General features: G+C 43.1%; 1 protein-coding gene across 1 annotated transcript in view; it reads left to right on the plus strand.

Moving 5' to 3' along the window:
• The window catches only part of LOC141116643 (immunoglobulin superfamily member 1-like), a 138496-nt gene extending 114988 nt beyond the window's left edge, over positions 1–23508 (plus strand). Inside the window, exons 16-19 of the mRNA XM_073609035.1 lie at positions 783–1064; positions 3938–4219; positions 14167–14442; positions 21234–23508. Of these exons, the coding sequence (XP_073465136.1) occupies positions 783–1064; positions 3938–4219; positions 14167–14442; positions 21234–21385 (992 nt within the window). The 3' untranslated portion in view covers positions 21386–23508. The remainder of the gene's footprint in view (positions 1–782; positions 1065–3937; positions 4220–14166; positions 14443–21233) is intronic.
• The last annotated feature ends 303 nt before the right edge of the window (positions 23509–23811 follow it).

Here is a 23811-nt window from a genome sequence, read left to right on the forward strand (position 1 = left end):
TTATTGGCATTGTATGTGATAGACCAACACAAAGTGGCACATAATTGTGAAGTGGAAGGAAAATGATAAATGGTTTTCAATATTTTATACAAATAAATATGTGAAAAATGTGGCGTGCCTTTGTATTCAGTCCCCTTTACTCTGATACCCCTAAATAAAATCTAGTGGAACCAATTGCCCCTAAAAGTCACCTAATAACTAAATAGAGTCCACATGTGTGTAATTTAATCTCAGTGTAAATACAGCTGTTCTGTGAAGCCCACAGAGGTTAGTTAGAGAACCTTAGTGAACAAACAGCATCATGAAGGCCAAGGAACACACCAGACTGTCAGGGATAAAGTTGGATAACTTTAAAGCAGGGTTAGGTTATAAAATAATATTCCAAGCTTTGAACATCTCAGGGAGCACTGTTCAATCCATCATCCGAAAAGGAAAAGAGTATGGCACAACTACTAACCTACCAAGACATGACCGTCCACCTAAACTGACAGGCCGGGCAAGGAGAGCAATAATGAGAGAATCAGCCAAGAGGCCCATGGTAGCTCTGGTGGAGCTGCAGAGATTCACAGCTCAGGTGGGAGAATCTGTCCACTGCCATGGGCATACACATAATACTTATTCCCATGGCAGTGATAGGGTTAAATAAAAGAAGGCGCTATGTGCAAAATAAAAACACCTGCAGCAGCCGAATTTGTACTGGTGCAATTTGAATTCTGCACTCAGTAGTGATCAATACAAAAGGTACACTACTAATACCGTTTGTCGATATCATTATTTTATAGCGCTATATGAAATTCCAAAGATAAAAGTGACCCCGTATCCAGTGGTAGAAGGTGATGAGATGACCCTGACATGTGACACTAGTCTCAGCCCTCTCAGACCAAGGACACGACTGAAATTTGCTTTTCACAAAGATGGACGGAATGTCCGAGAATTGTTTTCAAATAATCAATATAGAGTTCAGTCCGCTCAGGTGAAGGACTCTGGGAAATATTCCTGTGACGTGACAACTGCAACCAACAGTGTGAAGAAGAGGAGTCCGGAGATATTGGTCAAGATAAACGGTGAGTCAGTCATAGGACCAACCGAAGGATTAAATAACTTTTCATAACCCCAATTCAACATTTAATAATTAATGAATTAATGAGCCATCATCTAACTCCAAACTTTCTTAGTGATGATGCCCAGTGAGAGCTGTATTAGACCCCCAAAAAAATAACAGATGACCAAACCTCTTTGTAGCACCCCCTCACCTGCTGGAGGAAGTTAGGTATCCCTAAGTGGCTCGGTGGGCTGACATTTATTCTCAAGGTTGGATCATTGACTTGCGGGGTGGAAGAAATTGTCTAACTCTCAAATTTGTTTACCTAAGCTTACCACTAAAAGCAGCTCTTAACACCCAGTGCCAGATATATAAGGGGGCAAAAGGCACAATTGTCCTAAGCCCCCTTGTCAGAGGGGGCCCTGGACTTCCATTAAAAAAAACAAACTTTTTTTACCTCGAGACTTTAGTAGTATGTCCGTGGAGGTGATTGTCCACTTTTATGCCTTTGCCAAGCTCCATTTACACTATATTGTCAAAAGTATTGGCGCCTGCCTTTACACGCAAATGAACTTTAATGGCATCCCAATCTTAGTCCGTAGGGTTCAATATTGAGTTGACCCACCTTTTGCAGCTATAACAGCTTCAACTCTTCTAGCAAGGCTGTCCACAAGGTTTAGGAGTGTGTCTATGGGAATGTTTGACCATTCTTCCAGAAGCGCATTTACACGCACATGTGTATATTGGAAGTTTAAAAGATTACATAAAATGTAAGTCTCAGTGAAAACATTCAGTCTATGCAAGGAAGAGTCACCCTAGAAGATCACCACTGTAAGTAAAGAGTGAAGGCTTACCAGATATTGTTGACCCTCCCATAGAAGGGTCCCAAATCGCATATAGTGATCCACATACAACTGCACAATTTTTCCAGGGGTCCCAAAAAGTTACATCAATGTGTCCCACAACTCCCAAGATTCCGCATAGCACTCCAGGCAAAGATGTTATATAGGGAAATAAAAGACACCTTCCATAGCATAAAACTGTATACACAGCAACATTTAATAGAAAATAATGCACTTACAAATTCATAATGTTATACAAGCCATTAAGGTCCACATGTATTCAGTTTTCTCAAAACTAAGATGGCCACGGCTCAATTGCGCATTAGCAGTGGCGTGTGTTCTGGCTCCGCCCTACGTGTTTTGTCATATGTGATCGTCAGGAACAACTGTGCAGTTGTACGTGGATCACTATATCTGCTTTGAGACCCTTCTTTGGCAGGACAACAATAGTTGGTAAGTCTCCACTCTTCAGTCATGGTGGTGGTCTTCTGGGGTGACTCTTTGATGCACAGACTAAATATTTTCACTGGGACTTACATTTTTATGTAATCTTCTGCACTGTATTAATTAAAGTGTCTTCTTTGGAACATAACTTATATATTTTTTTTTAATAAATGTGGTTTATCATTTATTTCCGTTCACTTTTTTATTTCTCATATAATAAAATTTCTAAGTTGAAGGTCCCTCGACTTGAAGTGTCTCGGGCCCCTCAAAGGGGGCCCCTCCAAGGTCTAAATCCTGCACCCTCTTCCTCCCAACTCTAAACATTTAACTCTTAATCTGTCCTTCAATATACAAGTGCACAATTGTTCCAAGGGTCCCAAAAAGTTACATCAATGCGTCCCACAACTCCCAAGATTCTGCACAGCACTCCAGGCAAAGATGTTATATTGGGAAATAAAAGACACTTTCCACAGCATAAAACTGCATACACAGCAACATTTAATAGAAAATAATACACTTACAAATTCATAATGTTATACAAGCCATTAAGGTCCACATGTATTCAGTTTTCTCCAAACTAAGATGGCCACGGCTCAATTGCGCATGAGCAGTGGCATGAGCAAGCCATAAGCAGTCCCATTTGCAGTTTGCGAGAAGCCATGTGCGGGACATAGGAAACATGTGGAAGAAGGTGCTCTGGTCAGAGGAGACCCAAATTGAACATTTACACCTGAAAGTAAAACGCTATGTATGGCGGAAAACTAACACTGCACATCACCCTGAACACACCATCCCCACCGTGAAACATGGTGGTGGCAGCATCATGTTGTGGGGATCGTTTTCTTCCGCAGGGACAGGGAAGCTGGTCAGAGTTGATGGGAAGATGGATGAAGCCAAATACAGATCAATCTTAGAAGAAAACCTGTTAGAGTCTGCAAAAGATTTGAGACTGGGGCGGAGGTTCACCTTCCAGCAGGACAACGACCCTAAACATACAGCCGGAGCTACAATGGAATGGTTTAGATCAAATCATAATTATGTGTTAGAATGGCTCAGTCAAAGTCCAGACCTAAATCCAAATGAGAATCTGTGGCAAGACTTTAAAATTGCTGTTCACAGACGCTCTCAATCCAATCTGACAGAGCTTGAGATATTTTGCAGAATGGGCAAAAATGTCCCTCTCTAGATGTGCAAAGCTGGTAGAGACATCCCCAAAAAGACTTGCAGCCGTAATTGCAGAGAAAGGTGGTTCTACAAAGTATTGACTCAGGGGGAAAAATACAAATGCACGACACACGTTTCACATATTTATTTGTAAACAATTTTAAAAACAATTTATCATTTTCCTTCCACTTCACAATTATGTGACACTTTGTGCTGGTCTATCATATAAAATCCCAACAAAATACATTTACATTTTTGGTTGTAAAATGTCAAAATGTGGAAAATGTCAAAGGGTATTATTGCCTTTTCAAGGCACTGTAAATCCTTGTTGCTCTACATGGTCACCTCACCCTGTGTCAGAAGTCCCATAGCATACTGGTTTCACCTGTTATATTTTTCCATAGAAAAGCATTTATATGTTCCTCCTTGGTTTCCTTTTCTGCAGAGCTGTTCATGAATCCAAGAATCATAGGAACCCAATATCATACTATAGAAGGAGATCACATGATCCTGATATGTAACACAAGTCTCAGTCCACTCAGACAGAGGACAGAACTGTGGTTTGCTTTCTACAGAGATGGAGGGAATGTTCAGGAATTCAATTCATCCGATCAATATGGAGTCCAGTCTGCCCAACTGGAGGATTCTGGGAATTATTCCTGTGATGTGAGAGCTTTAAATGGCAAAGTGAGGAAGAGTAGTCACTTCATCCCTATTACGATAAAAGGTAATTTATTCCCGAACAGATCACAAATGTGCCACCAGCTTTTTTTTTTTTAAAGGTTTTTATTCGCCAAATGTTCATACATTTTATTATCAAAATGCAATAAACAGATATGGTACAATCCAAAGTATATCCAGATTCCCAATAATTGCATATACACAAAAGGTTAATACATTTATTATACCGCTCAATAGTTTGTCTTACTCTTTATACATTTGGCTGCTTTTTTTTTTTTGAAAACCAAATCAAAATGAAACTTTGTCTAAACAGAAGCACAGTAGAGAAGAAAACTCACGTTCCTATAGATAAAATCTATATTGTTCATACAGTACTCCAAGAACCGGAGGGAAGTGTCCCTCGTAATCCATTTGTGCCGTGTGCTGTGATTCATCTCCCCACGAGATCTCTTAATTATCATATGAAATATATAGTTAGCTTGTGAAGCTATATATCAGATTGTAGCGTGTTTTCAGAGTTAATCCATTTTCCCCAAATTTTATTAAATCTTTTGGTCGATCCTCTGGATTCATATGTAATTTTATACATGGTGATGTTAGCATTCACTAATCCTTTCCAGGTGTTCAATGTAAGACAGTCTCTTCTAATCCAGTGGAGTGCAATTTGTTTTCTTACATAGTAAAACAGTAGTCTTAATAGTGTTTTCATGTTATTGCTCATAACTTCATCTTCTATGACCCCTAGTAGGCCAAGAAGTGGGCTACATATATTTGGTATATCTAAGGTGTCAGCAATAAATTGGGTCACCTGTGACCATAATGGTCTCACTCTGTCACATTCCCATACCATATGTATAAAAGATCCTTCTGCAGTCAGGCACTTATGACAAATGGGGTCCTCCCTTCGTCCCATTTTATAGAGTCTAAGAGGGGTATAATACATTTGATGCAAGTATCTAAGTTGTATCAGTTTGTCTCTGGCAGAAATAACCGTAGGCAAGTATGATGCAAGGACTCCCTCCCATTGGTCCTCTGTAATTTCTGGTATGATCTCCACCCATTTTTCTCTAACTTTACTTTCTTTAGAATTCACTTTCTCTGCTAGTGTATTGTAGTATGTAGATATTCGATTTGTATGGTCTGGGTCTGCAAGTAATTTTTCTAGCTTAGAGTTCTCCAGTGACACCGGTCCAACTCCAAACTGAGCATGGGCAGTATGTCTCAATCTAGTGAATTGGTATTCCCATGTCTACAGAACATTCAATTCTCTTCTCAACTGTGAAAAGGATTTCAGTTCCCCATTAACATATAACTGATGCAGGTATGTGAGCCCATACCTGGCCCATCGGAATCCATCTTCTAAGCAGAAAAATTCCTTTAGGTTGTGGTTAAACCATAGCGGAGCATTGGGGGACAAGTGAAGAGGATTATCCATTATATGTTTTATACAGATCCCCAATATCCGTTTAGCAGATTTGAGTACCTCTTTGCCCCCTTCAGTGGGGACTTCTCCCCTAAAAAAGAAGTTCAGTAAGGTTCCATATGTTCATATGAAGTTACTGCTGCTGCTTCTACTGCAACTGCAGCATTGTTTAACTGTGGGAACATTCTCCAATGGATAGAGACTAACTAAGATGCTAAATAGTATAGACGCAGGTCAGGTATTGCCAAACCACCCCTCCGAACTGGCAATTGTAGTATTTCCAGAGACACCCTAGCAGCCTTATTACCCCATAGGAAAGATGTCAATAGGGAATTAATATGTTTGAATATTTTCTTCGGGATATATGTTGGGGCTTTGGAAAGTACATACAAAAATTTCGGGAGGAAGATCATTTTAAATAAATTGTCCCTACCATAGAGTGTAAGTGGGAGATCTTTCCATTTCTGTATCCTATCACTAAATGTTCTAAATATAGGCCACAAATTGGCCTCAATGAATGAATCTACCGGTAATTGGACCGTTATTCCCAAGTATTTGAACTTCTTTACAATGGCCAGAGGGCACTGGGCCAGAAGGATTAAGCCCGGCTGTGGGTCCAGCGGAAAAGGGACTGACTTGGTCCAATTGATCTGGAAGCCAGAAAAATCTCCAAACTCCCAAATCAAGGAGACTGCTGTGACTAGTGATGTGTAAGAATCTCTCAAATATAGGAGCATGTCGTCCACGTATAGCGATACACGTTCCTCAAGGTCCCCGACCAGAAATCCCTGTAAAATGTAATTAGTTCTGAGTTTAGCAGCCAGTGGCTCAATGGCCAGAGCAAACAGGAGAGGAGACAGGGGGCATCCCTGTCTCGTTCCCCTATGGATCCGGAAAGAGCCAGATATGAACCCATTCACTCTAATACTTGCTCGGGGGTCATTATATAAGAGTCTAATCCATGAGATACATTTTGGTCCAAAACCCAATTTGCCTAGAAGGGAAAATAAATAATTCCATTCTACTGAATCGAACACCTTTTTTGTGTCTAAAGACGCTACTACCCGTTTGCCCTTATTCAGGTGATGGGTCTGCAGATTGACATATAATCTACGCAAGTTCATTTAGCTAGAGCGGCCGGGTATAAATCCAGTCTGAACTGAATTAATCAATTTAAGGATCACCGACTTCAATCTACTGGCCAAGATTTTGGCCAGCATCTTGACGTCAGAATTGATCAAATAGATTGGCCTGTATGACTCGCATTCCTGCAGATCCTTCCCCGGTTTGGGTATCACTACAATTAAAGCCTCCGGCATAGATTCTGGTAATATACCTTCCCTTTCTGCTGCTATAAAAACTTTTTGTAGAGTTGGTGTCAGTTTCTCTTTATGTAACTGGTACCACTCAGCCGGGATCCCATCCAAGCCAGGTGATTTGCCTGGCTTGAAGGAGGAGATTGCGCCACAAATTTCCTCCAGTGATATTGGTTGCTCCAAAATTGCATCTTGCTGATCTAGTGAAGGGAGAGTTAAATTCTCTATATAAAGTGCCAATTCCTGATTAGTGTGTTGGGTCGGTGTCTGGTATAGGGTTTCGTAAAAATTCAGAAAGGTGTTTAGAATCTCCTGAGGTTCCTCTACCACCTCACCAGTTAGTTTTCTGATCTTCACTATAGAAACCGGGGTATAGAGTGGACTCGCTAGGAAGGACAGGAGGCGACCACTCTTGTCGCCAAACTCAAAAAAGGATCTAGTCTGACATAGTTGTTTTTTAACAGTGTACTCAGTTAAAATTAAGTTATATTGTCTTGTTTTATCTTGCCAAGATTTGTATTTACCAGGAGATGAATTATGTATATATTCCTTTTCAGCTTCTGAGGCCTTGGCCTCTGCATCTTTCATATCAGAGTTGAGTGCCTTGGAGAAACTCCTCGTCTCCGAGGCAAACGCCCCTCTCATAGTTGCCTTAAAGGCATCCCATTGATTGGCCAACAGTGTTTCCATCCCATTCTCCTTCCAATAGTGATCAATATTCTCTTTGCATTTCATAGTAATATATTCCTCTTGGAGCCAGTTTGTATTCAGCCGCCATTGTCTCCTTCCCCGTGGAGCGTTCAGATCCAAGGTAACCTCCAGAGGAGAATGGTCTGATATAGCTCTAAGGAGATGTCTGACATCTGATATATAAGGAAGACCATCCATGGACGATAGCACTAAGTCTATTGTAGAAAGTGTCTTATGGGTCTCAGAGTGACATGAGTACTCCCTGACTGCAGGGTTTTTCTGTCTCCATACGTCAGTAAGAGCATAACTCTCCAACCATGAGGATAAAGTATGGCGGGAATCAGAAATATTCCCATGTCTATCCAGAGCACCATCCGACACTGCATTAAAATCTCCTAAAAGTAGTAATGGGCCCTGAGCAATCAGTATAGCCTCCTTAATAATATTATCTAATATTGGGAAGGAGAATGGGGGCGGAACATAGACACATACCAGCGTTAAAGACACATTATACATTCGACACACCAAGATAGCATATCTACCATTCGGGTCTAGCTTGACCTGTAATATGTGCGCTGCAGCTTTTTTGGTGACCAGAATAGCAACACCTCTAGAGTATGTGGAGTATTCAGCATGAAGTACTCTCATTATATTAGCTTTTTTTCAGTGCCATACCCTTAGATCCCTACAAATGTGTTTCTTGCAATAGTATGATATGAGGTTTATACCGTTTTATGAAGTCAAAGATGAGAGATCTCTTGATCTTTGAGTTCATACCACGTACGTTCCATGACAGCATCTGTCATGGAACGTACATCTGTCATCTGTCATCTTACCCTCCATTTATATGTAGAGGAGATAAATGTAATGTACCTGGGGATACTTGCTTGCAAGTCAAATTCTGAATGATCATATCTCCTGTGGGGAGAGAACAAAACACACCAGCAGCACACAGCACAAACCAACATTGAACAATAACATGAACCCCACCCCCCACCCCACCCTGCACACACCCCAAACTTGTTGTGTGCCTGACTCTCATAAACAAAAGGAAGAATAATTAAAGTGACCTCAGGGGGTCACAGGTCTCTAAGAAGAACAGAAACACCACCATTATCCTTAAGCCAGAGCTCTAAGAAATCTTCTGGCTGCATTCCCTCAGCTTTTTCAGGGAAACCTACAAAGCGGACATTGTTCCTCCTTTGTCTGTCTTCCATGTCTCCCAGCTTATCTGTGTGAGTATTTATTTCTATATGTAGATGCTGTACCCTATCCTCCATAGGACGCACCACATCCTCCATGTCACTAATTCTTTGCTCAGCTTCCGAGGCCCTCTCTCTAATGGTCTGCACATCCTGCTTCAGAAAGGACATTTCTGCCCTTATCCCATCAATATGCTCAGTCAAAGTAGTTTGGCAGGTGTAAATAGCCTCCATAATTTGCTTTAATGAGGTTTCCTCTGCTCCATCTGCTAACTCTGTATCTCTTGTATCTGCACAGGAGAGTCTATCTAGGGACAAGCCTCTTTTTCTACCCGGAGATCTGCGGGGCAGCGGGCTTACCTTCCCAGGTTGTGGGGATGATCTATCAGCTCCGCTGTGTGCTGCCGGGGCCCTAGTCTTCTGCCTCGTGTGCGCTGCCATCTTGGACTCCCCAGGCATAGCGGGATAAATGATCCGCAGCCAGTTCCATGGGTGCTGGCCCGTATTTAACCATACCCCAGTGATCTGTAGGGTCCGGTGAGTAAGGGGGTGCCGGTGTTGCAAAGGATCCGTGTCTCTGACACTCAGGATATAGGCAATATGTGATGTCCCGGCCGGAGCTCCTGTGAAGCGCTGCTCACATGTCGGCTGCTAGCTCCACCCCCGTACCACCAGCTTTTAGGTAAATGGTGTTCTGTGTAGAATTATAGACTGTCACCCAGTATGCACTTTAAGGCTGGGTTCACAACTAAAACGGCCACAGATTACACAGGAATGCTGTGCATCCCTGTTCTCAATTTCAGGGAAGAATCTCTGCCTGAATTCGGCCCTAAGCCAAAGATGCACAGCATTTCTGTGCAAGCCGCTCCGCAGCCTCCCCGGAGATATGTGAACCAGCTGTCAGAAACCATGAAATCAGACCGAGACAGAAGTACAATTAAATCACACTTGTTTAATAATAAAAGTAAAAAGAACAAACATAGTCAAACAGTTCTGTAACCGGAACGCATAGTCAGCCAAGCCAGAAGTCAGGGATCAATGTAGTGGAACAGCAAGCAGGATCTGGAACCAGAAGGGATGTCAGCAAAGCAAGTCTTTAACAAGGAATGCAGGAGAGTGTCTCTGTGATGTTGACCAAGGAGAAGGCAGAGATCCTCTGGACTGGACGGCTTAAGTAAGCAGGACTGACGAGCAGGATATCATCAACAGCTGAGTAACGGTGGAGAGATAGGAGCTGGCAATTAGCCGACAGCTGAGCGGCCAGCTCAGAGAAGGAAGGGCTGAGCCCAGCCCTGACACTGGCTCCATTGAGAGCCGGTCACATTCTCCTGTCATGCGAATTGGATTCAGAGAAAATCGCATCCAATTCACATAGGTGTAAACCCAGCCTAAGACTTGTATCTTTTTGCCCCTTTCCCCTGACCTCCCCTAACCCACCCTCCCCCTCCAGAGATTCATTGGTTCAGCTGTTTTATTACATCCAGCGATGTAGAGTTGGCCATACACTGATTGAAATTTGGCCCGATTCAGCAGCATTTGGCTGATTCAGTATTAGTGCACCTTAGACTTCTATGGGGATAAGTCTTGAGGCTGGAGACTATCAGCGACATTCCCATAGAAATCTTCAATGGGCTTCTGTCGCAGCTAGGACAGTGGAGATTTGAGGTGCTGGTTGTAAACAAACTTGCTGTGGAATTGAGGTGAGTATCTATGCATCTATGGAGAGGTACAGTAGGTTAAGTCAGGGGAAAGGAGCAAAAAAGATAAGTGAACCTTGTCTTTAAAGTGCATTTATCCTTTACGCTAATAGAAATTTATAGGGATGAGCTGCAATTTCAATTGTTTTGAACATTCTTTGAAATTCAGTCCCCTAATTGACTCCAGAACTTATATTGCCTTTGTGGGCGGGGTCATCTGCACCCCTGCATGCGGGGGTACATTTTGAGAGGTCATGTGAAGAATCTGACATTAAGGTGTTTCCTGACTTAGAGATGAGCCTTCACTGTGTGCAGTAATAAAGTGCAGAGTTTCTTAGAAAAGTAACTTAGAAAAGTAACTTGTCCCATGTCACTTGTATGTTTGTATTAGGAGCAAGGGTGGACTGACCATTCGGGCACTTCGGCAGTGGTCAAGAGCCCAGGGCCATCAGGGGATCCAATAAGAGGCTCATTGCGGGGCCGGTGCCAGGGGGGATTTTTTTTTTGCCAGCTGTAGTCCCTGGTGGAGTGATGTGCAGGGAAGGAGGAGGGAGCGAGGCAGAAAGCAGGGAGAGTGGTTGAGCCTGCTATATAGCTCTGTGGTGCCACCATCTCCACCTCTGTCAAGCATTTCACACTATACAGTGCAGGGGAAGGAGCCGGACGGGTACCAGTTTTAGTACATACTACACAAGTGAGAGAGCTGCCGATCAGTAGTACAGAGTTTTGTGTGTGTGGGAAGGGGGGAGGGGGGTTGGTACAGAAATATTCAAGTGGGTACAGAGGGGTGTTAGTGGTTTAAGGGTTGCAGAGATTTGTAGTGGAGCACAAAGATGAGCTGGGGGGTGCAGAGACCTGCTAAGGGATGCAGAAGTGTGTGGGAAGTTGCAGAGGTGTACTAGGGACACAGACGTGGGGGAGGGGGGGGTGCAGAGATGTGTGGTGGAGTACATGGATGTGCCGGGGGTCACAGAGTCATGCTGGGGGTTACAAAGGCTTGATGAGGTGTACTGGGGGATAAAGAGAATGTTGGGAGATAGAGGTGTGTTGGGGATGCTTAGGTGTGCTGGGGGTACAGAGGTGTGCGGGGGGGGAGACAGAGATGTGCAGCAGAGTACATGTGCTGAGGGGTGTTGAGGATATGGCAGCATGCTGAAGGATACAGAGGATTCTGGGGGTGCAGAGGTGTACAAGGGGGTACAACAGTGTGCTGGGGGTGCAGATGCATGTTGGAGAGGGTGCAGAAGCCTGCTAGGGATAACAAAGGCTTGCTGGGGAGTACAAAGGCATGCTGGGGGTGCAGGGGTGTGTGGTAGGCTGTAAAGGTGTTCTAGGGGTACTTGGGATACAGCGTATTCTGAGGGATGCAAAGGTGTGTGGGGGGTATAGATGTGTGCTGGGGGGCTGTAAAGGTGTGTGTAGGGGGTGCAGAGGTGTGCAAGGGGGTATAGAGGTATACTGGGGGTATTTGGCATTTTTTGGGGGGATATGGAGATGTGCTGGGGGCACAGAGGCATGCTAAGGGGTTCAGAGGCATTCTGGGGGGGTGCAGAGATGTGCAAAGGGGTACAGAAGTATGCTGGGGGTACAGAGATATGCTGGAAGGTACGGAGGTGTTCTGGGGCTTCAAAGATGTGCTGAGGGGGCTACAGAGGTGTGCTAGGGGCACACAGATGTACTGGGGGTTTGGAGGTGTTCTGGGGGGGTATGGGGTGTTTTGGAGGTGCATAGATGTGCAGGGGGATACGGAAGTGTGCTGGTAGGTATGGAGGCATGCTGTCCTAGTAATGGAAAAACTGTAATATTTGTGGAGCAACTGTAATATTTGTGGAGCACGCTGCAGTATTTGTGGTGGAGCAACTGTAATATTTGTGGAGCATGCTATAATATTTGTGGTGGAGCAATGGGGTGGGGGTTGCATTGTGCAGGAGAGGGGGTAGTGAGAGGTGGGCTGCAAAATGCACCTTCGCCTGTGTAGACAAAAATCCCTGCATAGGCCCTGACTCCTGGTACCTTTATTGGGTCACCAGCTTTAAGTCTCTGCTTCTCTGGACACTCGGCCTCCTCAGCCCCGCCCCTCCCTCTTCAGCCTATTGCAATTCTCCCAGTTTTGGTGTTTTGGTCCTCCAGAGGATCCTCGTGACCTGGCCACAGATCTCCATAACGAGGGGTTTGAACCTGGTTTCTATAGAATACCGACCTCTAGAGAGAGAGCCAGACAAAGACCCCCTCGATATCAGAGGTACCACGCCTACTGACTTTTGCTTGTAGCTTGTTCCTTCACTTGGTAACCCATAGCAACTACACTCCTCTTCTTGTCTTGCCAAGTTAACCTTTTGTAGTGGTGTTACTTCATACCAGGGCGTAACTACCACCATAGCAACCCATGCGGGCGCTATGGGGCCCGCAGCCGAGTGGGGCCCAGTGAGGATGAGAGCACCGCCGGCACAATCTCCCAGCCAGGGGAAGAGAGAGGAGAGAAAGAGGCGAGCTGTCCATATCAGCAGAGAGCTGAATTGCCCGATGTAACAGCTTTCATTAGAACTTCCAGTGTTCCCGGGGCTCACGTCACATAGCTCCACCTCTTGGCCCGGTACATTTGATAGACAGAACGCCGATCCAATGCGGGACATGTGACGTCATCAAAGGCATCGGGCCAAGAGGTGGGGCTATGTGACGATGAGCCCTGGGAAGACGGGAAATTCAAATGAAAGCTATTACAGCGGGCAATCCCGCTCTCTGCTGATCCGGGTGGCTTGCCTCTTCCTCTGCATAGGTGAGGCTGTATGGGGCACAGGCAGACCAGGCTGTATGGGGCACAGGTCACGCTGCATGGGGCACAGGTCACGCTGCATGGGGGAAAAGGTCACGCTGCATGGGGAAAAAGGTCATGCTGCATAGGGGAAAAGGTCACGCTGTATGGGGCACAGGTCACGCTGTATTGGGCACAGGTCACGCTGTATTGGGCACAGGTCACGCTGCATTGGGCACAGCTCACGCTGCATGTGGCACAGCTCACGCTGCATTGACACTAGGGCAGCTGTGGGGGGGCTGTTTGCAGGGGGGCCCCATACAACATTTTGCTATGAGGCCCTGCTATTTCTAGTTACGCCCCTGCTTCATACCCCTTTGTGCTTTACAGACCCTGGTTCTTTAAATAGGCCAAAACCAACATGCACCCCTTTGAATAATTTCAGACCAGGCTCATAACAGTTAATGTAACTTTACTGAACAAATGTGGCAGAACAGTTCAATACGAACAACTCCCTTCCCCTAATCCTAACTAGAATAGTGTAGTGGCCCAGTCATACATGAGATGAGAGTCCATAACGGTTTTGTCCGCGGATTGGTTGTCTTCCAAAAACCCGGTTTCCTTCAGCAGCTGTAACTCACTGGACCCACCGGAACCCGGAACTCCTGGACCTCAGGTGTTCCCTTTTTATAGCATAGATAGGCTGGCTAGGACCAAAAGCCTGGGAACTAAGCTGAAAACATTTAACCATTTCCCCAGCCTGGGCCTGGCTCACTATACTATATACAATTCAACCTGCCTACACCTTTGTCAAATTTTTTGGACATTTTCAGTAAAATGTATTGATATTAATTAAAGACATACACATTTCACCAACATTTCACATAATTGTTTTAATCATTCATTTTTTTAGAACTGTTTTTCACCCCAGTGCTAAATGTAAGCACTATCAAAGTCTTAGAAGGAATCAACATGACCCTGACATGTGACACACATCTGAGTCCATTCAGACAGAGGACAGAACTGCATTTTGCCTTCTACAGAGATGGACAGAATATCCAGGAATTCAGTTTGTTTTATCAATATGGTATCCAATCTGCTCAGCCGGAGGATTCTGGGAATTATTCCTGTAAAGTGAGGTCTGCATCCAACATTTCTAAGAAGAGTGAGGATGTCTTTGTCCAGATAGGTGAGTTTTTCAGTTATGAAAAAAAAATAGCTTACATATGTATAATGTGCATCTACTGATGCAATATCTATTCTAATGATCTAAAAACAGTACTTATTTGGGTCCAGCAGGGATTTGGGAGGAACCATCGTACCCAGCAGGAGTGGGAGAGAACAGTAGTACCTAGTAGGAAGTGGGGAAACAATAGTGACCAGTGGGGGAACAATAGTGTCCAGATAGAAATGGGGGGAACAATGGTGCCCAGTGGAGGGATGGAAGGAAGATCAGTGTCCAGTAGGGGGTGGGGAGAATAGTATTGCCCATCAAGGGTAGGCAATGGTGCCCAGTAGGGATGGCAGAGAACCAGAGTGCCCTACAAGAGGTGAGAGTAGAAATATTGTGCCCAGCGGGTGTGGAACAATAGGACTTAGTGTGGGTGGAAAGAAACAGTAATGCACAGCAGGGGGGTCAGGGAAGAACAGCAGAACCCAGTTGATGGCAGAACAATAGTGCCCAGTGGGGATGGGGTTGAACATTGGTGACCGAGTACAAAACTTACAGTCTATTTCGATTTTGCTCTGCTGCTTTTTCCTTTCTCCTTCTGGAACCGGGTATCCAAAGACTCTTTTAGGTTCAGAAACTATTTAGAACTGGAGCTGGGTGTTGGAACAAGCACTCCAACCGTTGGCTTTGGGACACAGCCTGGATCTGAGGAACACTGGGATTAAAAAATAAAATTCCGGGACAGTCCTGTGAAATCTGGGATGGTTGTGGTGGCTTAGGTATGGTCAGTCTGAATCTCTTTACTGCTGTTTCTCAAATTTATTATTGGTGATATGCTTGTAGTGGAAGATGGGCAGGCATTCTTTTACCTTAGTTTAGGCTTTTTCTGCAAATTTGAGAAGAAGATGGCCATGTCAGGAATCCCAGGGTTTGTCATGGTCAGCTCCCAGCTCATGCTTCTCTATGCCTGAAATTGCTGCATCAATGACAATTGTCGGCTGAAGATCTCAGGTCACATAGCCATATATTTCATGACACACTAGCCATAAGGGATTGCACATGCTTAATTGTGAGGAAAGGGTTCAGGTTGATTAATTTGGATAGGACCCTGCTAAATTTACAGTAGGCATCTGGCCTAGTTATGCTTACATGGGAAGCTCAAAGTTAGGGTGAATTTGAAACACTGCAGTGAGGTGGATTGTGGTTCTCTGATGTTGCGCTCTCAGCCTCACCCTACACAATCTAAGCACCAGTAGAGGAGAGTGATCATTACTGTGATTATAGACATGTGCTTTTCGTTTTGTTCCGAATTAATATTCGGACACATTTTTCATTATTCAGAGATTCGGATATATCCAAGTACCCGAATTACAGAGGAAACAAAGTTTGCCGAATGCTCCGAATAACGAAACTAAATTCGTCCGAATTTCGGAAATTGAGATTGAAATTTAATTTTACATCGAGTTCCAATTGAAATCGAACTGTAAACATATTTCTGAAATCAAAGACTGTGCGTGTTATTAGTGTGCCATTTCAAAATAATGCTGTTTTTGTTAAGCCAAAGGTGATTTAAAGAGTCATTGTAATCATTTGATGAAGATTTTTCTTTTGTTTGTTTCACTTTGCCGCATTCGAATTGAAAAAAAATTAACATTTCAGTTTCGACCGATTCGAAATGTATCGATTTAAACATTTCAAATCCAAAAAAAATGGAAAATTCAAAGAAAACTCGAAAAATTATGAATACGAATTGAACGAATTAACCAAATTTAACAAAACTAAATATCTAATTAGCAAATCTAAACGAAACAAAACACATTTTTTCGTCATGCACATGTCTAGCACATTAACTGAGCAGTTAACCCTTTATACACAAACACACAGTAGCCAACATCACATGTTTTATAACTTGACCACTTATGACAGGGCCTCCTCAGAAGTCATAGATCCTGGGCTAGCACAGGTTTATTATGCCCTGCTTTCTTTTAAATGTGCCTTCAAGTGATTGTAAAGCTTTTTTTAGATAGAGGAGAGAGCTGTTGCTTTCGTGCACGTTGCTGGATCGAGAATGGGCTCAGGTAAGTATAAGGGGGGGTTGGGGGGACCCACCCCTCCTTAAAGGTATAAGGCCCCACAGGACACCCAGCAAGGGCACAATGGCAGTTGAAGATATCTATGCATACCCGCACTAATCCACAAACGACAAACAACTTGCAACCACCCCAACCAATAATTAGGCGCAGCAAGGAGCTCATAGAAGGGCAACACACATCAAAAATAAACAAAATTTCCCAGCTCACTTACCAGCCAGCCTGCCACAAAACCAAGTTGGTCCTGTCTAACAGTTCACATTAAAAACAAGGATTTTAGTGTATGTCACAGTGGCCACATCAAGGCACCCCAGTTTACTGCGGTCCTAACTCTATCATTTTGAGAGTCTCCCAAATTGGAGCACATATAGTATATAGCAGTTGGATAGATTAAGGACAGGTGTGCCTGGAGGGAGCTCACCCCTCCTTAAAGGTACAGGGAAGCACGGGTGGTCCCTACACCTTGCTGGTTTTTCCATGTGTCCTTATATATCTAGGAGGGCTGGCATCCCTCCAGGCACATCTGCCCTTAATCTATCCAACTGCTATATATGTGCTCCAATTTGTGAGACTCTCAAAATTATAGCATTAGGACCGCAGAAAACTGGGGTGCTTTGACGTGACAACTGTGGCTTACACATATGTTAGCAAATGTGTGTGTCAGAAACCATGAAATTAGGCCGAGACAGAAGTACAGTTAAATCACACTTGTTTAATAATAAAAGTAAAAAGAAAAAACGTAGTCAAAACATAGCCAAAGTTCAGTAACCGGAACGGATAGTCAGCCAGGCCAGAAGTCAGGGATCAATGTAGTGGAATAGCAAGCAGGATCTGGAGCCAAATGTCAGCAAAGCAGGTCTTGAACAGGATCGCAGAAGATCGTTTCTGTGATGTTGACCAAGGCGAAGGCGATCCTCTGGACTGGATGGCTTAAGTAGGCAGGACTGACGAGCAGGATATCATCAACAGCTGAGTAACTGTGGAGAGATAGGAGTTGGCAATTAGCTGACAGCTGAGATCAGCTCAGAGGAGGAAGGTCTGAGCCCATCCCTGACAGTGTGGGACTAAACCCCTTGCTTTGTTTTGTTTTTTAACGTTACATTTTATTGAAATTTTGATAGTACAAAGTAAGAATAGCAGAATATGCGACATGCTGAACTGTGAGAAGGAGAATTTGCATCTCAAGAATTACAAATGAGAAGATTTCTAACAGAAAAAAAAGAAACCTATGAACAAAGGTTATGTGTAAACCCCTTGTTTTTAACGTGAACTGTTAGACAGGACCAATTTGGTTTTGGTGCAGGCTAGCTGGTAATTGAGCTGGGAAATGTTTGTTTTCGTATAATATTCAGCATTACTACTCCCTTTTACATTAGAGGTCAGTTAGATGGTCCACTTTACATTAGATTTAAGAGTGACCATCCACTTTTCATTAGAGTTAATATAAATTGTCCACTTTACAATTAGCATCCAGAGGAATCCTCTACTTTACATCGGAGTTCAGAAGAATTAATCACTTTACTTTACTTTAAATCCAATCTTTTTTTGAAATTTGGAAGGGGGTCCACATAAACTCCATGCAAATAGAGTCCTTTGCAAAAATGGAACAAAGGACCTCAACGGTTCTAAGATTATGGAGTCTAAAACTTTTTTTTTTTTTTTTTTAAGTTTTGGGTAGAATTGGGAAAATTAATCTGACATAGGTCCTAGCATTTCCCCATTTAACTTAAGACCCAACTCCAGAAAACAGAAAAAAATCTACCCTTGCGGTGAGGCCCCCCTGCACTGCATGGGCTAAATACTCATGTCTAGGGGGTACAGGAACAGGCAGGTTTACTTACCCTATTGCACACTCTGGCCAGGTCTAGCTTTGCCCCTTCTGTCCAAAGCTCCATTCTATGGTTGGTGCCTCAATGCCATCATGTATAATACAGAGCTATAAACCCTATATTGCACATGGTGGGGGCAAGTGTGCAACAGCAGCTGGGAGCACCATAAAGATTGAAGGGATCTCTCGAGCAGAGCCTCTGATGGCAGTTTTGACTGAACCGATTGGCGCCTAGATTAGATGCTTCTGCCAAACAGTAGCTCCTGCCCTACAAACCCTTCCAGCAGTCCGAGAGCAAATACCATCCCTGCTACCCCAAGCATCGTACACAGAAAAGATGTTGAGGGAAACTCCAAAGGAATGTCTGTTTATTGAACAGAAATGCAGGTTTTTATACACTTCAAATGTAGGTCAGTCACCACATGAACAATAAAACCAAATATTTACCCAAAACTTCACACAATGGTTTAGAGAACGAGGTAGAGCTGACACAAGACTAATCCCATCATAGATACCTCCAAGAGTTAGCCAAGTTAGCCAACATACAAAAACACTTAATTAACAATGGGAATGCACACAATGGGAGAGTGCTCCTTGCTACAAAGACCAGTCAAAAGTGGGGGCAGTTGTCACTTTTTTGTTCCCAAATATATTGGTCAGGCAACGCACTGACGCTCTTTGCTGCCATATTGGTATGTGCTGGGTGTTCAGTGTGACCCTGTACCTTTAAGGAGGGGTGGCTTCTTCCAGGCTCACCTGTCCCCTACCTATCCATTATAAATGCATGTGCTTCCAAGATGGAGACTTTCAGTAGTTAAGGGTTGCAGGAAACAGGGTGCCTTGGCGCGGCCTGCAACTTACACATGTATTTGAAAATGTGTGCAACTAAACCCCTGTTTTTAACACATATTGTTAGACAGTTCAATTTAGTTGGTTGCTGGCTGGTTGGTAAGTTTGAGCTTGGAAATCCCTTTATATTTTTTTGACATAAGTTGCCATTCCAGTGCTCCTTGCTACAAAGACCAGCCATAGGTGGGGGCAGTGGCCATTTTTTTGTACACAATGGGAGAGACCTAATTAACAATAAACACATAACAAACCCCACGCCACCTCAGACTATCCAGAAACAGTCTACAACAGTCTATGAGACAAACACATTTCCAGCAGTCTACAAAGGTGGAATTAATTTATCTTCATAGATTTCTTAAGGGATATTGTTGATAAATACAGTGCCTTGAAAAAGTATTCATACTCCTTGAAATGTTCCACATTTTTGCCATGTTACTATCAAAAATGTAAACGTATTTTATTGGGATTTTATGTGATAGACCGACACAAAGTGGCACATAATTGTGAAGTGGAAGGAAAATGATGAATGGTTTTCAAATTTTTTTTACAAATAAATATCTGAAAAGTGTGGCGTGCATTTGTATTCATTCAGCCCCCTTTACTCTGATACCCCTAACTAAAATCTAGTGGAACCATTTGCCTTCAGAAGTCACCTAATTAGTAAATAACTGTCCACCTGTATGTAATTTAATATCAGTATAAATACAGCTGTTCTGTGAAGCCCTCACAGGTTTGTTAGAGAACCTTAGTGAACAAAGAGCATCACGAAGGCCCAGGAACACACCAGACAGGTCAGGGATAAAGTTGTGAAAAAGTTTAATGCAGGGTTAGGTTATAAATAAAATATTCCAAGTTATGAACATCTCACAGAGCACTGTTCAATCCATCATCTGAAAATGGAAAGAGTATGGCACGATTGCAAACCTACCAAGACATGGCCGTCCACCTAAACTGACAGGCCGGGCAAGGAGAGCATTCATCAGAGAAGAGCCAAGAGGTCCATGGTAACTCTGGAAATGCTGCAGAAATCCACAGTTCAGGTGGGAGAATCTGTCCACAGGACAACTATTAGTCTACACTCCACAAATCTGCCCTTTATGGAAGAGTGGCAAGAAAAAAGCCATTATGGAATAAAGCCACAAGAATTACCATTTGCAGTTTGCGAAAAGCCATGTGGGGGACACAGCAAACATGTGGAAGAAGGTGCTCTGGTCAGATGAGACCAAAATTTAACTTTTTGGCCTCAAAGCAAAAAAAGTAAAACGCTATGTGTGGCGGAAAACTAAAACTGCACATCACTCTGAACACACCATCCCCACCGTGAAACATGGTGGTGGCTGCATCATGTTGTGGGGACGCTTTTGTTCAGCAGGGACAGGGAAGCTTGTCAGATTTGATGGGAAGATGGATGGAACCAAATACAGGGCAATCTTAGAAGAAAACCTGTTAGAGTCTGCAAAAGACTTGAGACTGGGGCGGAGGTTCACCTTCCAGCAGGACAACGACCCTAAACATACAGCCAGCGCTACAATGGAATGGTTTATATCAAAGCATATTCACGTGTTAGAATGGTCCAGTCAAAGTCCAGACCTAAATCCAGTTGAGAATCTGTGTCAAGACTTGAAAATTGCTGTTCACAGACGCTCTCCATCCAATCTGACAGAACTTTTGCAAAGAAGAATGGGCAAAAATGTCCCTCTCTAGATGTGCAAAGCTGGTAGAGACATCCCCAAAAATACTTGCAGCTGTGATTGCAGCAAAAGGTGGTTCTACAAAGTATTGACTCAGGGGGGATGAATACAAATGTACCCCACACTTTTCACATATTTATTTATAAACAATTTCAAAAACCATTTATCATTTTCCTTCCACTTCACAATTATGTGCCACTTTGTGTTGGTCTATCACATAAAGTTCCAATAAAATACATGATACGTGATAACCACTAATCATGCTACAGTATAAAAATTTGCTTTAAGGTTATCCTTACCACCATTTTTTAGTGATATATATTTCATATGCTCCTTTTTAATGCTTTTTAGGTGACGAGGACGCGGATTACACGTTACAGAACAAAATTCGACTGTTGGCATCTGGGATTTTACTACTTTTAGGGGCCTTTTTTTTCTACTGGAATATAAAGATGACAAAGATGCTAAGGAGAGAGTCGAAAAACACCAATTCATCTCAATGACTCTATGGCACCAACCATATTTTGACAGTAACAGGGGGTTATAGGAAAGAAGTTGGATGGTTTAGCAGGTTTATTCTTAAAGCTGATTTCTAGGCAGACATAAAATACACAAATGACTGCAGCTCTATTGTCATTAATACATTGTCAAATGTATTTTTAAACGACAAACAGTGTAAGTACCCGAATGTGACCCAATATCAGCCTCTTATAGCCCCTGTACAGCAGGGCTCGAGTATAAGAGGAAGAGCAGCACATGGAGAAAATGAGTTAATTTGCTGACATGAAGCATGCTGATAGGGGCAAAGCAGCGTGACAGAGGGATGGCCTTTCACTGTCCAGTCACAGGTTGGGGGCTGGTCCGGGATGGCCTTGGCTCAGAGGAAGTGGTTTGAATTATGTTGGTCATGACTGAGGACATTTATCAGCAGAAAATAAGTACTGAGGTGAACACTGAAAGGGTCATGAAAAAGAACCCTTGTGATTTGTAATCTAAACACAACTGTTCCTTTAAAAGTTAACACTTTGCTGATTAAGTAAAAAATATGTGTTGTTGTATAAATGGGTCTTGTGGTGAAAACTAAACCAGGCATAGGAAGTTACGTATGTGTCATGACATGTCTGCATTTAAATCTGACATAATAATAATGTGACATGATGGGTTTCCTTAAAGAGTTAATGACTGTGATTGGTTGATTGTATGTTAAAAAGGAAATGTGTCAACAATGGCAAAAGGCACTCAGCGTCACATATGCGGCAACCCAAAGCGTAAACTTATGGGAATTAAACCTGAAATACTTACTTAGGTGGTATTTAATCCCCAATAGGATTGCATGCTTCTCCCGCAGTACCTCTGTTACTTGTTGGAGAGCATGCAGAGAAATAGCACGTTTTACCAAACACTTTGGTCTTGTACGGCCTTAACCAAATTTTGGTCAGCAGTATCCAGACTGCTCACGCAAATATCAATGATTAAAACAACACTGACGCCAGATCTGGCTCTGTTATCATTAAACCATAGAACCACTTAAAGTAGAACTCAGGACAATAGCCACCCATATTCTTTTGAGCACAAGACTAGTGATAGTACGCCATTGGAAAAAACAGGAACCTCCCTCGATCTAAGAGGTGATAACAACAACCCACACACACGTCTCATATGAGATGCCGTTTGCCTCCACTCAGGGTAAGCACAAGGAGGCAAGTCTCCCATGGGATAGATGGCTGGAATGGTATACAAAGTTTTCCAAACGGTGAATTTCCCTCAAAATAATGGAAAACCAGCCTTGCTAATACACACTGTGGTGAAGAGTTGTACATAGTTACTTTTCTATACTACTGTACAGAATTAGGTTTATCTTTCGGTGATGACTACCCAGATTTCCCAAATGTTAATGCTGACATATGATGACAATACCAACAGAATAAACTGATGTTCATGGCTATGGGCAACAACCTTGGGTCCTCGCCCTCCAAGGCGCAGATTGTTCCCCTTGGGGCGTCAGGAAAGCGGTGACCCATCTAGATAAGTATAAAAAGACTAATGCCCCGTACACATGGTCGGATTTTCCGATGGAAAATGTCCGATCGGAGCGTGTTGTCAGAAATTCCGACCATGTGTGGGCTTCATCGGACATTTTCCATCGGATTTTCCGACACACAAAGTTGGAGAGCAGGAGATAAAATTTTCCGACAACAAAATCCGTTGTTGGAAATTCCGATCGTGTGTACACAAATCCGACGGACAAAGTGCCACGCATGCTCAGAATAAATAAAGAGATGAAAGCTATTGGCCACTGCCCCGTTTATAGTCCCAACGTACATGTTTTACGTCACCGCGTTTAGAACAATCGGATTTTCCGACAACTTTGTGTGACCGTGTGTATGCAAGACAAGTTTGAGCCAACATCCGTCGGAAAAAATCCTAGGATTTTGTTGTCGGAATGTCCGAACAAAGTCCGACCGTGTGTACGCCCTATAAGTCGTATTTCTATGCTGTATGTCACCATGATAGCATTTAGGTCTGAAACAATTACCACTGCTTAAGATTCAACTAGTGATGCATTATTCACCCCTGAGATAGTGACTATTATATCCTTTTCTTCTTTATTATTTTTTTCTGTTATCACCAAAAATTTTCCAATAAAAACTTATTGAAATTAAAAATGAAATGTGTCATTTGAATATGTACCCCTTATTGGTGGAAGGTGGCCGGTAACGCCCATGTTTTATCCATAATTAACATCATGTCGGGGATAATAAAAGCGGAACAATGTATTGTAGAGCAATGTGTCTTGTGTCAATCACTAAGTCCCCTATATATAGAGATATACTTAGATATGAAAGCAACGGAATCGGCAGATGAAGGGTAATTATAATTAGATAATAAGATGTCAGAACTAGTGTTTAAAGGTGAAATGCACCTTTCA

Source organism: Aquarana catesbeiana, linkage group LG13 (assembly GCF_042186555.1).
Source record: "Aquarana catesbeiana isolate 2022-GZ linkage group LG13, ASM4218655v1, whole genome shotgun sequence".
Lineage (NCBI taxonomy): Eukaryota > Metazoa > Chordata > Amphibia > Anura > Ranidae > Aquarana > Aquarana catesbeiana.